Genomic DNA, 18,174 nt, shown 5'->3' with positions numbered 1-18,174 from the left:
GAACTGAGTAGAACTGTAAAAGCGGGTTAGGAATTTGGAAGAAAACAATGAAATGATAAAGAAATAATAATACTTGTTACTACTTGTTTGATTTCTTTCGAAATCATGGATCCCCATGCAGATGCCATGCAAATCACTGATTCAATTGATACTCAGAGCAAGCGATCATAGCCGTTCAATTATTTGCACATGAGCCTTCTTCTTCTATTAAACTTCCTTCGTTGATACCAATGCTATGACGACGTTTCCCGTATCATTTTCTTTTCAAAGATATTCTTTTAAACTTTTATAACTCGCGTGCGTAATGTTACACTTACTTTCAAGTTTGAACATTTATATACAATGAAATTTTAGTTGCTTCATTTAAATTCCTTTGATTTGATTTTGAACATTTATTTCTACTTGGTGAAATCAATTTGAAGACTCTAATTACCATATATGTCAAGTCAAAGGCTCAAGAAACCAAAGTAAATTTGGATGAAGCACACCTGTTCATATTATATTTTAAACAAAAATTAGTTCAGAAACAAAATATTCTTATAAATTATATATTGTGTAGAATAAGGGCAAAGAAGCACCAGTGGTCTAGTGGTAGAATAGTACCCTGCCACGGTACAGACCCGGGTTCGATTCCCGGCTGGTGCAAATAAAAAGAGCTATGATGATAACTGTGTCAACTGTGATAGATGGGTCTGTCACTACGTTCTTAGACGAAAGGTGGCACACCTGAGCTCTTTCCTTTTTTTTTTTCTCAACTTTTCTTTTTACCAAAATTAACAAAATTTGGTTTACAAATTAATCCTCTTATCTGTATTAACCTAAAATAGGAGTACGTACGTTTTTTAAACTATTCAGAGAGAAATTTATTAGGTTGGAAAATTATTTTTTTCTATAGGGTATTGTCATGTGATAAGAAAAAACAAATAAACAGAAGCAAGAAAGTATCAATAGGCTAGGGTATTTATATTTTTGAGTGTCTAAAAATCAAGCCAGCCGGTATATTTTATTGTGCAAGTATTTCTTCTTAGAGGCTGCTTTTGTAATTATCAGAAGGCTTTGTATACGTATATGACACATGCAAGTATAAATTCCAAAGCTAATAAATTTGAACTCATGATCTTCCTACTGTAGAACATGTTTGGTGCTGGAACAGATACATCATCAGCAGTTATAGAATGGGCCATGTCAGAGATGATGGAAAACCCTAGAGTAATGACCAAAGCTCAAGACGAAGTTACTATAAACTTTGCAAGTAATAACGAAATACCCTATTAGGAGCGCAAGGACGTCATCAGTTCCAACTACGGTAATCATTTTTATGATCTCATTCATATATCACTATGATTTCAATACTCAAGTATTAAGATATGAGTTTGAAATTAATTCAATTCTATAAAATTGATTTTTATATGAAAATTATTTTTCATTTATATATATATATATATATTATTTTTAATTAATGTAAACTAAAGTTTTTCCTAATACATTTTTCATGTTAAACACTTGATATATATATATATATATATATATATATATATATATATATATATATATATATATATAATATAATATAATATAATAAGTGTGGTTTTCTATAATAAATTTAGGATAGATTTTGATGTAATCTTATAATTCAAATTTGAGTCTATTTTAACTATAAAAAAACTCTTTGAATTGTCGATCGTCTTTCACTTTTATACATTTAGGACAACTTCTAATACTTTATAAGATTTGAGTTTCAACGTAACACAACTCTTAAGATGGTATAAGAGCGTTGGCATCCCGTGAATTGATTTTGGCTACTTTGTTCACATTTTTTCCTCTTATCCATTTTCTATTCTATTTTTTTCAAGAAAATCTATTGTGGGATCCTGTGTTGTTTCGTCTTTCATACTATTTTTTGTTTTTCTGCATCTTTCTCTCAGTGTTTAAATCGTTCACTTTCTTTTTCGTTTACTTAAAAAATCCAATCACACTGACACTTATGTGCGAACAAATTAATGCAAAAGAAAATTAAAAAAATACTTATAAAAAGAGACAAATAATTTATAAAAAAAATATTATATTTAAAAATATAGGTAATATTGTATGATTTATATCGATGTACGCTCATTGTACCATTATCCATCTTCTTAATTATCCATCTATCCAACGATGTACTATAGGAAAATTGACTAGCCAGCTGTTGTCTAGGGCTCCCTTCAATTTGTAGGTATGAACATATAGCCAGATTTGACATGGAATATTGAATGCAGAATATATCATAGGTTGTTAATTCATCTACAAAATAAACTGTTCACAGATAAGTAAAACACCACTAAAGGTTAATTAAAATGGAGGACAATAAATTATAAAAAAATAATCAAGAATAACTCCGATCTTTTTTTTATGAAAAATAAGTTATAGTATAAAATATTTTATCACTTGTTTCTTATAAAAAAATATTAGTATTGGAATTAATCATTCTAGGTAGTTAATTATATTCATCCACAAAAGAAAATTAATTGTTTGATAAAAGTAAAACTGACAAAAAGACTATAGATAGTTTAGATATATATCTAGACGCGTACAAAAACATTAATTATTTGCATACAAATACAAATAATATAAACTTGGTGCGACACCAGTACAAAACATATCTATTTTCCTACACAAGCTGGGGTAAATAAAATCGTGGCACATGATAGAGAAAGAGATCAGAGAAGGATTCTTCTGTCAAAATCAAACAAATTGAGGGAAAAAGAAAGAAGAGAGGAACTGTCAGCTTTATTCAAAGTTGAAATAATTGAGACCTGCACAATATTTCACCCTCACACTTACCATATCACTATCAAAGCCTCTAGGTATGGTGGGACAAGGATCAATTTTGAGCTTGGAAAGTATATACGATTCGATGGAAACCGCTGAGACAATGATATCTCTGTTGAGAGAGGGCCTCTAAGTGAAAGAGATCGATTGAGAGAGAAATTTAAACAACAAGGGCATAGCATAGGCATTGATATGATGATGGACCTTGTTTGAGAATGAGAACAAGAGAATGGGAACGTACAACAAAGTTACAAAGGTAATGAAATTAGGATTTTCATCAATTTCTCCACGTATGTTGTTCCTCTACCACGACTCATTCACTCTCACGACGCAACAAAACTTGTTTCATAAATCATAAGCTTGTGGATAAGGGAATATGTAATATAAAACCTGCAGTATGTTTGTGTACGTATTATATATTATTATATATTTTACTTCCTCTTTCCTATATATAAAAAAACTCAATTATCTACTTCATTAAAATTAAAAAAATAATAAATTTATTTTAAATCTATAATTTTTTAAAAATTATTATTATTATTAATACTCTTTTTTCTTCTAATTGTTTATTAATATATATTTTTTTAATAAAAATATTTTTAATCCAAAAATAATTAATAAAAAAAATATTATAGATTGAATCTTATAAAAATAAATAAACATTTAAATCTTATAAATAGTACCGAATAGAGTATTAAAATTAAAATCTAAAAAGTGATCTATATATTTATGAAATTGATTGTCCTTTTCTCAATTGTTCCTGACTATGTAAATTGTGTTAATATTTAATTTTGTGATCTAATTTTAAAATTGTGTAATTTTTAAGAAATAACACACGAAAAGTTCAAGACAGCAGAAAAGTCAGGTCAACTTTGTCCATTCCTTTCTTCCATGGCATAGGGGCCGGGTCATGTTGTGGATTTACATCCTTTGGATCCTTGTTTTCATTTCGTAGACCTAATTAATTAAAGTGCACGGATACATTGGTACTTTGCAACAAATAATTCTAACGTGTACAACAACCCATGATATGCTTGATCAGTTTCGTAGACAAATGTATTAGGATCTACACAGCACAAAAATCAAATTCATTAATCATACGACTAATTGTGTCCCCATAATTCAGTTCAACTGCTTTACTAAACTATAGGATGTGAATTGTGAGTAAATAGATTTTATCTAAATTCGCAATACATTTCGTCCTTTTTTCTAATTTTTTCATCCCTTTCTCTCCTTCCTCTTTATAAAGTCTACTATATGAACATTTCTTTGAGAAAAAAAAACACTAATTTTTATTTGAGATATTATTCTTTCATATAAGTCTGTTTTTTTTACACAATTCATATAAGTCTTCTTAAGATTGAATCTTTTAACATTATGAAAATTCTTCAACGGTTATGACTTTAAATTTTCTTATCACAGACAATTTTTTATGGGTTAATAATTAGCTGTTAGCTTGTCTAAATTAACGGCGTTGATTTCATTCTCAACCAAAACTTTTGAGGATCACTAATTAGAATTCTATCTTCTTGTGTATGTATGGTTATAAATTATGGTCAACACAAGTACAATTGGTCGCAATAGAAGGAAATCAACATCCACTAGAACTGCTACTTATCGTTATCTTGATCCACAATGGTTGTTTCTAATAATAGCATACATTATGCAATTGTCCTTATAATCATGCACGAATGCGTGTATATAGCTATTAGGCTAACCATAGACCATAACAATTTGAATCATTGACATTTATTCTCACAACAGAAAGAACCTAGCTACATCTCAATTAGGTTAAATTAGAACATTCGTGAGAGGAAAACCTTGTTTATGATCCTGCGTTTAATATAAACTTTCAATTTAGTTCATACCCTTGTACCAAAGTCCTTTTAAAAAAACATCTGTAGCCATCCATCAACATTTTATTTTTCTAAGTCACTTTTACCAACAAACATTATAGTCTATAGAAAACATTTTCATAACAGCGCATTATTCCGCCACGTTAGTTACGCGTGGAAAAGGATAAATTGTAATTCTAATATATTAGCATGTTTCAAGGCAAATGTTATATTTTGGGTTCTAGCATATCTTATGCTATTGGTCTATTCTATCTTATAATAAAAATCATTTTGTCTATATAAAAAAAAGTTCAAGACAAAAGTTACTCTCAATATATAGCTTCTGATTTTCAAGTTTTTAAAGTTTTGATCTTTTGGATATCAAATAAACAAATTATAACTATATCTATGCTTGTAATGATTTTAGAATTATTTTTGGAAATTTAACTATATGTTTTGCACTAACTATATTTCAAAACTCAAATGTAAATATACATTTACATTTTAAGGTTTAATTGAATTATATTTTTTTTTACATTGCACTAATCTCTTTAGCATAATAAATTAGGAAAACTTTCTAATAATGAAAAGTACATATGTATTATAATAATAAAAAAAGGCTAAAATGTAATTTTTTTTTCAATCCTCAATTTTGATTTTTTTATTTTAAAATTAAGGCATTTAGTCTTTCTATTTTATAAAATTAATAATTTCGATCTATCCATCCAAATAATGTGTTGACTAAACATTCAAAATATTAAGTTATATAAATATTAAATTTGAGACATTTAATCCTCAAGTTTTTCTATTTTTCTGTTTTGTTTATTTTTAATGAATTGGAATGTCTTTAATGAAAAAGGTTATATTTTAGTGGTGATTAAACATTCGATTTTTTTGGTAAGAAAACACTATGGTGACTTTCTTCGTGGTTATTTGGTTCTAGATATGTTGTCTAAGAAATGCTGTAAAATGAAGTTAATCCTCCCCAGTAATAATTAGATGTGCAATGGCAAGAAATACATTAATCCTAAGAATTGAGACACTCAAGATCAGGAAAATGTGCTTTTAGCATTATACAATCACAATATTATAGATAATTAGTTAGTTATTTCATATGCACACAAATTTTTAAATTAATGAAGAAAACGTTTCAACAAAACAATATAGTAGAACATAAACAACGACAAGTAACTAATGATGTTTGAGGTTGCAGGTTTGGGTTTTCCGCTTAAAGCGGAATTAATGGCGGCCGATGCCGAACTCGACGTCGAAAGTGAAGGTCGGGTTTAGATTCACTGCTTATGAGATTCGTTTTCCATAGCTTTTTTTTTTAATTAAACACATTTCAATTCATTTTAAAAAAATGAAATTATAACAGTTAAGACTAATTTTTAACGGACAACTCATTAATTTGAATGGAGAGAAACTAATTTTATAAGATACGAGGACTAAATGTCTCAATTTAAAAATAGAGAAACTAAACATGATTATTATAGAGAATATCAAGGTTTATTAAATTTATATATAGATATTATAGAGAAATTAAATATTATGAAAATTTCTAACAATGTCGATAGACTAAAAATGATTATTATAGAGAATATCAAGCTTTATTAAGTTTATTAATTTTTTAGAGGGTAGAAAATTCTCATCTATGTATTCATTTTTCTTGTCATTATGTGTTTTCTTCATTTTATAACACATGTTATCATCAGAAATTTTCATATTAAATTAAATTAATTTCTTAATTAGTTATTTAATTAAAAATAATTTTTACATTTTTTAATTTCTTAATCAATTAATATTCATTTTTTTCAAACAACATTAACCATTATAGTTATTTGGGGGTTATCATTAAGAAAATGCTCGATCAATTTAATTAACTTTTGATATTTTAAAAATTCAATTTTTAAATTATAGTATTTTTATAATAAATAAAATAATCTTCTATTAACTAAATTAGTTTTTTAAATATTTCCTAATGTTTACTTTCTTTTAATACTCCATCTGTACTACAAACAAGTATTTAATCAATCAAACCACGGAATTCTTTTCATTTTGTTATAAAACATCTTTTTATGCACACATCAAATCCCAGCCTTTGATTATTTGGGATGTTTTGCTTCTCCTAATCTAAAATCTCTAACTTAATTAGGTTGAGTTATTTTGTTATTTTTCCAATCAATAATAGTAGTAAACAAATAAATAATTAAACGGGTAAGGGTGCATTTAAATTACATTTTACCCAATTTCAAAGACGATTGGTTTTGAAACTGTTTGATGGATTGAAGTGCCTGTGAAGCATCTACAAGTCTCATTCGTACAAACACTAGACACATCGTATCTTCTACAGCTTTTGTATGGCATAATCTAAACCGTTTTCATTATATGGATGCTTGTACGTGACATCTTATATAGAACAGTAATACATGTATATTCTTTCATTTCAAATATTCTATCATATTTTTTATTTTTTAATCATATTATAAATTTTATAATAAATACTTAGCAATATTTTTTATTTCTCTCATTAGGTGTCTAATAGTATTTGAAGTGATTATTTATCTTTTTCCTATATAGCCTTCATCATATATAGTAGCATTTGAGTTTGCTGGCGCGGCGAGAGCGATGCGTCGCCGGTGCTGGTGGTGGCGCAAACCACCGTGAGAAGCTGTGCGACGAGGATTGAGGAGGTTGGCACAATCGTCTTTCTCTGTTAAGTTAAACAAAATATTCAAAATTTTAAAAAAGTATAAAAACTGGAACCACTTATCATAACCGGTTGTCTTTCCTTGACCACCAAACACACAGAAATTCACTTCCATCCCCACCATATAGCTTACACCATAGTTATATCTCTCACTTTTTTTGTATGTGTCTTTACATAAGCATGCATATAAAAAATATATTCAAAATCAAATAAAACATTTTTTTAATGTTCCATTTTTGGTGTTTAAGAAATGTTTTCCAACATTAATTACTGTGAAGGCTGTTAGTACTGTAATATATAATGGTCTTTTGGTAGAACTGGTATTAAATGATTGAATTCTCACTTACTTCCGTATCTGCCTTTACATAAGCATATAAAAAATATATTTAAAATATCAAATGAAATTTTTTTTATTGTTACATTTTTGGTGTTTAAATTTTTTTTATAACATGACTACTGTGAGGGTTTTTTGTTATAATGGTCGTTTGGTAGAACTGGTCTTAAATATGGATTGTGATAGATGATAAATATAGTTGGTGGTGCATGTTATTTTTCAAGGAAAGTGAAAACCTAAAGGGCCCTAGGTTTCAAATAGTCTCCACAGCTTTCGGATTCAATATCTCTACCGAATGAATGGAAAGGAATAAAATATTGCTACATGTGATCTCTGAATAGCTGTGTGGTGAATTGTAGTAAATGGTAAGCTGTAACTGACCAAGACCTAATAATCTTAATTTCTTAAAATTGAGAAGTTGAGAACAAAGATATGGTCATGTGAAATTTCATCAAGGGTCAATATGCCTCTTTAGTCTTTTTTCAGGTGTGGACACTACACTAGGTTTGGACACACTGCTAATTCTAAAATTTCAAGCATGTCTTCAGCTACCCTATTTCTCCAAACTCCCCCTACTAGTCATAAAATTAGCAATGGAAATTAGAATAATCCAAACTCTTAAACGTTAAGAAAATCACCACCAGATCAAAAATTCAATCAAGACTCTCACCAAATTATGTTACAAGGAAAAGGAAATGCCTAATTAAGAAGGATAAGGTTTAACCTAGTGTAGAAAATCCAATCCAAAGTGGACATCCCATGAAATCCGCTAGAAACTTAACAAAAGAAAGTTGCAAAATTTTGAGTCCAATTATTGGTACTATGCAGTTGAAATTGAAGACCCTATAGCACCAATGCAGATTTGATTTTGCATTAATGGGAACTGAGGCCATGGAGCTCATAGATGTATCTGTCAAAGAAAACACCATTTTCTTACATAATGTTTGTCTATACCCTTTTGCTTTTGGAATCTGAGCAAATTGATGGACTTTTTAAACAGTCATTTTGACCAAAGCCCATTACATCATTTTCTCTTATGTGTCATATTGGTCAGATATCAATGGCTTGAGTGTTCCTAACAACTACTAGTACCCATCATGTTCACACGTGCATCCCCAGAGGCTATTCTTGTAATTACATGGGTGGTTCCTCCGTGTGAGAGATGGCCCACATTCTAAGGTACCTAGCTGCTAGAGCATATTAATGCAACCGGATGTGCAGTACATTTTCAACATATTGTACTTTTTTCCATTCCCAAAAAGTCCAAGTTAGAAGCATGGTGAACCAAAATATTGTATTTATGTGAATTATTAAGTACATAATGAATCTTTAATGCAAGTACCAAGATATTCCAAAGCTTTTTCATATCTCAAAGGGGGGTTGAAAATTGAAGCAGCAGTTTAAATATAATTTTTTTCAGGCTTTGAACCAATTATTTTAAGTATTAAAAGCACACTTTTTTAAATATATTTTTCATTATTAACTGAAATTAATTAAAAATCACACAATTATATGGCTTTTACTCTTTATTTAAAATAATAATTTCATCCATAATTATGTAATTTTTAATAAGCAAAAACATATTAAAAAGTTTTGTTAAAAAAATATGCTACTAATATTTATCTTATTTAAACACATAAAAAAGGAGAAACTATTATATAACTTGAGACTAAGTAATCTTAATCAATATCACATTTTTGAATTTATAAAAAAACAAGTGTTCGATAGAAATTTATCATAATTACATAGTCTCATACCCTATAATAAATTAATAATTGCTCAAAAACAAGAGAACCATGCAAATGATTGGTTGATACTAAAAAAATTAAAAATAAAGAAAGCATGCTTAAAGATAGTCTGTGTCCTTTTAAGAAAGGGATTAGTGGTTATCATGTATCCAAATAACAAACTGCTGGCACCAATAATTTATAGTATCTTGACATTACATAGAAAGCTAAGAACTATTAATGAAATGACATGGAAGACATAGTTAAAAACCGAAGGTGGTTAAAATTTAAGAAAGAGCCTTGCCCCAAGTTTCTCATAGAGAACAAAAACTATATACAGAAGGAGAAAAAGGCAGAGGAAAAACAGAGTGAGTGGGGTGAGAGCAGAAGCATCAGAGTGAGAAGGGGGTTGGGGTTGCTTTAGTTTTTCTGGGTTTGGGAATCGTTGAAAGACAATGGAGAAAGCCTGCAAGAGAATCCAAGACCTAAACATGGTAAAGCTTAGGAAGTGTTGATCTGCATAGATTGATTCACCTTTGTTTTTCTTGCTTCTCTCTCTTTTTTTTAACCTCTCTGCCACAACACACACACACACACACACACCTCATCAGATAAACCGTACCACTACTAATACTCCATCCAAAATTTCCACTCTCTCTACCTCTATTACTCACTGCACTGCACTGCGACAAAATAATAATAAAAAAGTTGAGAGAGAGAGAGAGAGAGTTGAAAAGCACAAAAGGGGTGTGACTTTGTCTATCTTAGACAAATGGGCTAAGTGTTAGGTATTTGTTTAGCTCTTTTTTGCATGGAACGTGCAAGCCCTGTGTTGCAAACCCTATTATTGACTCAGCTTCAAACACTACTCTTCATAGGGTCAAAGAGTGAGAGTGTGAGTGTGTGTGTTTCTGTCCTATATCTGCAACCTTCCCAGTGTTGTTGTTTTGAAGGAAGTTTCTATTTGTTCATGGAGAGGAAGAGAACCACCCCTACTAGTATCTCCTTCTTTTTCTTGCTCTCAATTTGCACACTCATCTTCTTCAGTAGAACTACTAGTGCCTCTGCCATTCCATGTTTAGGTATGCAATTCTTCCACACACACCCTTGTTAATTTCTCTACATTTCCACAATTTTTCATCTCTCTAATTCCACTTAACCCTATGTTATCATAAATTTATGTTATCTTCATCTAATTGGTCCTTTCAACAATTCAGATACCAGGTGTCCCATGTTTGCCAAAGCTGGCAGAGATTTTCAGGTATAGACTACTGGTTCTATTCTTTGTCCATACACATCATTTAATTTCGTACTATTTTTTCTATGTCCTTGGCTTATGTTCAGTTATTGCATGTAGCATCTAATTAAAAATAACCACATCATGTAATTATAAAATCAACCTACCTAGGTCTAACTCTCACTGTACTGCATGGTGAACAATGAACATTATTTGATTTTGGACACAACTTTTCAATTGATTTAGTGATAATTAAAAAAGGGTTCTCCCTTTTGGAAAAAATAAATTAATTCAGAACATGGTTGTGGTTGTGTGAGAGTGTGATATGCAACTAAGTGAACTAACTGGAACAAGGTTTGGATGGTGACAGTATCCAAAATCAGTCACACACACACACCCTTTGGCCTCAGAGTTACACAGACACACTGCAGGAACAAAACTGATAGTGGCTAACATGCATGCACCAGAATAGGTGCAGGGGTGTGGTGGGACCCACTTCAGTGTGAGCCGTCAGATGCATGGACTCCTCCACTGTGATTAGGAACACACACGTGGTGGTGGTACCATGTGCCTCCCCCATTGCTTCCATCCTTGTTGAGCCGGATTCTCTACGGTCATGGAATTCATCAATTCATCAATCAGAATCGTTGGATGAAAATCATAGGCCTTATAAAAATACACATTTTAATATCAAGTATCTTGTTAACAAGTGTCGTTAGAATCTCTTGAAATATTGGTTAAGAAATTAAAAGAAAAAATTATTAATTGAGAAAATAATATGATAGCATAAAAAAATTATATATTAGATAATTTTACACATTTCAATAAAAATATTTGATCTTTTAATTCCTTAAAAGCACTTGTGAACATTTGACTGATAAATTATCCTGTGTTTCATCCAACGATACATATTCACGATTGTTGAATTGGTGAACGCAGGAAATCTTTTTACCATTATTCAATCATGTTCAGCCGGGTGCCTTGACATCACCGGCGCACGTTAGAATGAGGCAGGAAACCTAGCTGTCGTGTTTGTTTTGTTTTCTCACAGCCACACGAGTCTCGGTAACGTGCGCGTACAGTAGTACAATGCTCTCAGCGCAGCGCTTTCACCGCAAAAACACAGTTACAGTTTCTATTATCATGGTCATGATGGTGCATGTTAGCCTAGTCTTGTACAATACATATATTGCTGACTTGGATGTTGCCCCACATTATCACAACCAAAACCATACTAGAAAACATTCTTCAACTTCAATAATATATATTAACATAGTGTGGGATAGTTGACAGATAAGTATGTTTTTTAATTGGGCGATCAAGAGATTCAATTTCAGTTGTGTATTAGAAAAAGAGTAATGATATATCCACATTTCATTCAAAACACTCCACCAACATGTGTTAGATAGTATTGTGGGTGGTGTCCATCAAATATTTTTCTTAAAAAAAAAAGTTAACTTGTTAAATAGAGTGCATGTCATGCTTAAAAAGCTTACCAAAAGTTCATCTAGATTATTATTTTTAATTATTGTTATTTTATGAATAGTTGAATATTTATTATTAATTTGCATTGTTTCTTAATTTAACACTAATTATCGGTTAATTACTTGATTATGATTGATGGGCAGGAACTCAAGGAGGAAAATGGACAAGGGTTGGTGTTTGGAGGTAAAATAGAGGTCTCATCAATGGGGTGGGATAGGAGGCTTCTAGGTGGGCCTGGGTCATCGCCACCTCGGTGCACCTCCAAGTGTGGCAGATGTACACCCTGCAGACCGGTTCATGTGCCGGTGCCGCCGGGGATGCGGGTTACGGCTGAGTACTACCCGGAGGCATGGAGATGCAAGTGTGGCAACAAGTTGTACATGCCATAATGAACATAATTTTCTCTAAGTATGATGATGTATTTTTGTTGGGTCTAATATATAGTTCATTTTATTGACTATAAAGACTCTCTCATCTCTTTGATGTGTTACGTTAGCTTTAGCTTGTGGTGGATATTGGATATGGAAAAAAGAGGGTACAGAACTTGATTTGATGTGAAATATATAATATCTTCACACTGATAATGGATTAATGTTAGTAACAGTAAAGTTATGTTACTGAATTTGGCTATATGTTGCTTGGATTTTCTTTTTACTCTCGGTTGTTTGATGTTCAATTTTATTGAATTGTTTAATTAATGCATTAATTGAGGGAATCTGTGAGGACTAGTTCATTCAATATAGGCCCATTTTGCAGTGTCAGTTCGTTTTAGGTTGCCAGAATGTGGTGTGGTCTGAATCTGAAAGTAGTACTGTTGTCTGCTCTTTTAGTTTCTTCTAGTTTTATTCCTCTTGGCTTGATTTGTATATATATAATTCTTTTTCAATTTCATATTGGAGATATTAATTTGGTGCATCAACATATTGAAATTGTACTGAGCAAAATTTAAAATAGATTGATGTAGCAACAAATCACACAAATGGGAAGGAAGGACAATATCATACTAAAGGTTTCTGGATGGAATATATAGAATGCAAAACTTCACGTGCAACCTGAAAGACATGATAGGTGACATGATATTATTAACAGAATTTTGGTTGTTACAATGATGGTGTTTGATAGTTGTCAGATGCTTCAGTATTAAGTAAAAACTAGTTATTTGTGATATAATGGTATACATATTACTTAATTAATTAAGACACTATAAAATAATCATGCTTAAGATATAACTGTATTATCCTTTACAAAACCTTGTCTCTGCAGGTAACAACAACAACCACTTCTTGTAATCCGTGACAAAATTCTATATCGAAGATGTACGGTGACAGATTCAGTAAATTTAATTAGTGAAGATAATATTTATATAAAAAAATTTGTAGCATTAAAAAACATAATTATTATTTTTGAAAACATTAATATTATTTAAGTTTTCATATTCTAAAAAATATTGAGTAATTTTCTTATTTCTAATATTATAAAAATCTCTCCCCCTCTCTCTAAGTAACTAAATGATCATTTAATTATTAATCTCCCAATATGTACGGTGAGAAAGATAAAAAAAAAAAAGTGAAAGATTACAAGTAGAGTGAAATATATAAAATGGTACAAAATATTTCGGCTTTCAATTGCATGTTATTCCTTAATACAGAACAAGATATATTTAAACATTTTGCTACTGATTTCACGTGAAAGAAGAAGAAAAATTAAAATGGCAGTTTCTATGCTAAAACCCGTCTTCACTCTAATCAATATAGTAAAAGGATCATATTTAGTTATTTATAGTTTTATTTTAAAATTTAAATGTCCTCAATTTCACACTCTTGGTATTTATGTTAACCAGTCCTCTTTGTTCTCTTAAAAATGACATTAAAAATTTTAGATGTATTTTTTAAAAGAATATAATAGTAAAAGTGAAGAGTTAAGAAAGAAACATGATTAGATATTCATATAGGATGGCATGATTTATCATTTATGAGGGCATTCCTAGATCACGTCCTAAGCTTTATGGGTGCAAAGATAATGGATTATATTTTTGGTTAAAGGGCTATTGGATTATATATATGATATTTCAAACTGAGTGAAATCCTAGTGAGGGCAAATGCCCCCACAATTGTGCAGTGCAATCCTATTGTCAACATTTTATGAAAGTAATCAGAGTTAAATATATTTTTGTCCCTATAAAATAAACGGATTGTGGCTCTAGTTTTCGTAAATAAAAAATAATTTTCATCTTTCAAAAATCTAATTTTTTTTTTGTCTCTAATGTCATGTGATATTCATTATATACTTATGTGTTTAACAGAAAGTTAAATTATCAATTTATCATCACAAGTACGTAGCACCTACTTGAGTACTTGTATATGTGGTATCATGTATATAAGATATTCCTAAAAAAAATTTGTTAGGTCAATGTTATTTATTTACTTTAAAATAATTGATAAAAATCAAAATTAAAACAGCTATATCAGATTTTAAAGGAATGAAAATCAATTTTTTTTACAACCACTAAAATTAGTAGTTTCATGTTAAAACAAATAATAATTTCAAATTTTGAAAGAGTGTAAACCAAAATAAAAGTTACAAATTAAAAGTCTCATTTTATTATAGTGATTAAAAATTAATTTATCATTATACAAATCTACACACAAGGTTGGCGCAACAGAAAGTGAAGTTAAAGCAAAAATTGATAATAAAAAATTACTTTAGAGAAAAGAGTGATATGTGAAACCTTTTAATCAATATGTGTAATGTTTTTTACTTTAAAAAAAACTAATTATAATTGTTGATAGACCTACAGTTCAAAATTTAATTATTTTACTCTTGGATCGATCTGGCTATATATATGAATCTCTTGAACACAATTTGTTTTCTGCAATACTAGATAAGTTTATAGAAATGATGAGTTAAAATGACTAATTTTCAATAAATAAGATGCACCGTAGTTAATAACTCATTATTAAAAAATTTATAAAAAAAAAATAAAAGTATGTGACAGAAAAGAAAGGTATATATGACATGAAGGAGAATCATATATTTAATCTATTTTTTCTCTTCTATTCGCGTATGTTGATTATGTGTAATACCTTACCACCTGCAAGATATATATATGCTCAAAATAAGCTTTTACTTTCATTTTACTTCACTTTTTAGACAACATTTCATCATAAATAAAGGTTATAAAACTCTACAAATTTGAAAGTGAAAGTTCAAGAAAAAAAAAAGGTATGTTTGGTCAAAAAATAAAAGAAAAATCGATATGTTTGTATATGAGTTGTTGTTGTTTTTTAATTATTTGGATACAATAAATCAACAAACAAATTATAATAGGTTTTTCATCTGAAATGGACTCTACATACTTTAAGTGAAGCAAATCAATTTTCGAAAGAAATGACCAATAAATGGTTCTAAAAGTAACTCAAGTGAAAATGTCAAGATCACAAGCCATGAACAGGCCAAGATTGGGCAAAATAGGACCCACACTCAACCTTAGGAAGGTGATGCTTCAATTATGGGACAAAGGAGTTCACTCGAAATAATACATAAATAAACAAACAAACATGGAGTTTGTTTGAAAGTTCAAAGCAGAATTTGGACACCACATCACTTCCTTCTACATCATAGATTTGGTTGTAGTGTTTTGTTGAATTTATTTTAGGCTTCTATGTATGTTTTTTAAAAGATAAAATTGTGTCAAATGCAAGTCATGTATTTAAGAATTGATTTATATAGGTAATTAAATTACTCATAAATCAAAATTTTAATAATTCGCATATAGAATTTAGTTGATGGAATTAATTTAAAACTTACTTTATTAATATTGTCTGATCTAATAAACTGTATAATTGTAATTTAACGATACAAAAATAAAAAGACAAGTTCACATGTAAGTATATAATTAAATTAAAATAAAACCCTCTAGAACTATAATTTTAATATTAAAATTAAGAGTGTTCATCAAATGTGATTGATTCGCCAAATTTGATAATTCAAAAAAAATATTTAAATTTATTTTTCCCAATTTAAATCCATCCAATCATTCAAGCATCTTTTGGATTTTTTTTAAATTATATATTTTGCATTTTTTGTCAAAAAAAATAGTTTTTTTGACTTATTTATCCTCACAATTGTTAAGGATTTTTTTTGTTTCTGATTAAACACAAAGTAAATTTATTGTAGTGATATTACTATTAAAAATAATTATTTTTTTCAATTTAAAGATACATATATATATACACACGTATATTAATAATTTACATCCCCTCTCTTGGAATTATTTTTTCGTTATTGCATTAATATATGTAATAATACCAATATATATTGCTCAAAATAATTGAAATTTTAGAAACTTAAGATAAAAAATAATAGTACTGAGTTAAAAAAATGACACAATAAATTGTACTCCGTAGCCCGTAGTGAAGAATAAATCTATTTCCATGTGATTTGAAATTTAAAATTAATTTAATTTAGGAGAATAATTTTATTATATTTTTTTTACTTGCAGTTTTTAAATTCTTAATTATTCAAAAATCTGGTCCAATAACTAATTAGCCCAATAAGCCCATTTCTCTCCTTTCCTTTTTCTTTTAGGCCGAAACACACACTTAAGCTCATCTATTGTGTATGTTAAGGAAGTTGTTATTAGAATGGGGTGAAAAAAGAAAATCGCAACAGAAATACGTTTATGTTATACAAGATGCAATGGAATCGTGTTTCCGTTAAATATGATTCTATTATACACACTGTACAATAGAATTACATTTCCATTTTTTTTTTTACCCCCTTATGTGTAACAAATATGATTTTGTTGTTTATATTGTACAACTGAATTGTATTTCTATTTTTTTTACATCCCATGTGTGTAACATAAATATGATTTAATTTTACAGTGTACAACAATAAAATCATATTTCTATTGTTGGCTCACCATTCTCAGACATTCCAAAGTCACCATCCCAAATCCATTGACAACAACAACACAAATTCAACATCATCCCCAAACTTAGAAACCCCTGAACAAGACCTATAACAAAATAAACTAGGGGTAAAGGGCCATCGTTACCAATTGAGTGGACAAAGGAGGAATTTTGCATGTGTTGGTAGTGCCAACAACAAAATTGATAGTGTGAATAGCAGCCCCATGTTTTAATTAGTTCTAACTTTTAATGGGGTTGTCCCTAGCTTCCCAAAAGGTAAGAAATTATGTTGTTGTTTTATTCCTTCACGCGACCATATAGTGTGCTCCGTACCGATGGAAGGTCTTCAAAGTTTCTCAAATGCCAGCATAGGATTAGGATCAAACTTCACCTCACAACCTTCATATTGAAATTCTTTTTATATAAATCACATGTATTTTCATATTTAAGCCAAATAAAATTATTATAAATGATAAAGTTTTCCTTCTAAATGTTTAATACAGCTACACATCAGAGACTTGATCATGATACTTCTAGTTAAATTAAAACAATTTATCCACGTCTACGGTGGTCCTTGGTATTGAATTTAATTAATTGTTGTTGAGTGGAAGAAATGTGAAGTTGCATTGCAATTGGAAAGGGGTGATGCGTGTTCATCATATGGAGTGTAGGTTGAGGTTATCAGGTCCAGATGTTGGAATTCTGATGGAGTTCCTAGGACCTGTGGATTGATCTGCAAAACAAAATTAACAAGAATATTTTTTAGTCATACTCTTTTATTTTTATTTTTTTGGTTCTTTAGTCATACTCTTTTGAGTACAGGTTAACTAAGTTTTTATTAGTTAAACTTTTTAAAAATTTAATTTTTATTTCTTCACCAATTATGGTTCTAAAATTATTTTTAAATTTCAGTTTTTAGTCTTTTAATTTTTTTTAAAATTTAATTTTTAATCCTTGAAATCTCATTAATTCAAGGACTAAAAATTATTTTTTAAAAAATTTTAGAGAATAAAAATATAATTTTTAAAAAGTTCAAAGGTTTTAACAGGTTAAACTTTTGTTCTAAAACTAAAATCTAAATTTTGAAAAAACTTAGGAACCTCTCAAAATTTTATTTTAAGAACT

At 29.4% G+C, this 18,174-nt stretch overlaps 1 protein-coding gene and 2 non-coding genes across 4 annotated transcripts; all 3 read left to right on the top strand.

Moving 5' to 3' along the window:
* The first annotated feature begins 574 nt into the window (after nucleotides 1-574).
* TRNAG-GCC (transfer RNA glycine (anticodon GCC)) lies at nucleotides 575-645 on the top strand. The gene has a single exon. It is a non-coding gene; the product is annotated as a tRNA-Gly (tRNA).
* Nucleotides 646-653: 8 nt separating this feature from the next.
* Nucleotides 654-734, top strand: LOC112999447 (small nucleolar RNA snoR114). Its single transcript, XR_003264634.1, has one exon. It is a non-coding gene; the product is annotated as a small nucleolar RNA snoR114 (small nucleolar RNA).
* An 8,938-nt stretch (nucleotides 735-9,672) lies between these two features.
* LOC100815621 (EPIDERMAL PATTERNING FACTOR-like protein 6) lies at nucleotides 9,673-12,766 on the top strand. 2 transcript variants are annotated; one of them, XR_005888194.1, is made up of 4 exons: nucleotides 9,673-10,496; nucleotides 10,632-10,675; nucleotides 11,591-11,776; nucleotides 12,280-12,766. XR_005888194.1 is itself a non-coding variant. In XM_003544880.5 (3 exons), exons 1-3 carry the CDS (start codon nucleotides 10,226-10,228, stop codon nucleotides 12,523-12,525), a joined length of 561 nt encoding a protein of 186 aa, XP_003544928.2. In that variant the 5' UTR covers nucleotides 9,687-10,225; the 3' UTR covers nucleotides 12,526-12,766. The 2 variants fall into 2 exon arrangements, 1 of the variants encoding a protein (XP_003544928.2); XM_003544880.5 differs by lacking the exon at nucleotides 11,591-11,776 and having other exon boundaries at nucleotides 9,687-10,496.
* Nucleotides 12,767-18,174: the final 5,408 nt, after the last annotated feature.

The sequence above is a fragment of the Glycine max genome, chromosome 14 (assembly GCF_000004515.6).
Source record: "Glycine max cultivar Williams 82 chromosome 14, Glycine_max_v4.0, whole genome shotgun sequence".
Classification (NCBI taxonomy): domain Eukaryota; kingdom Viridiplantae; phylum Streptophyta; class Magnoliopsida; order Fabales; family Fabaceae; genus Glycine; species Glycine max.
The sequence above is the reverse complement of the archived record's forward strand: the minus strand, read 5'-3'. Positions and strand labels throughout refer to the sequence as shown.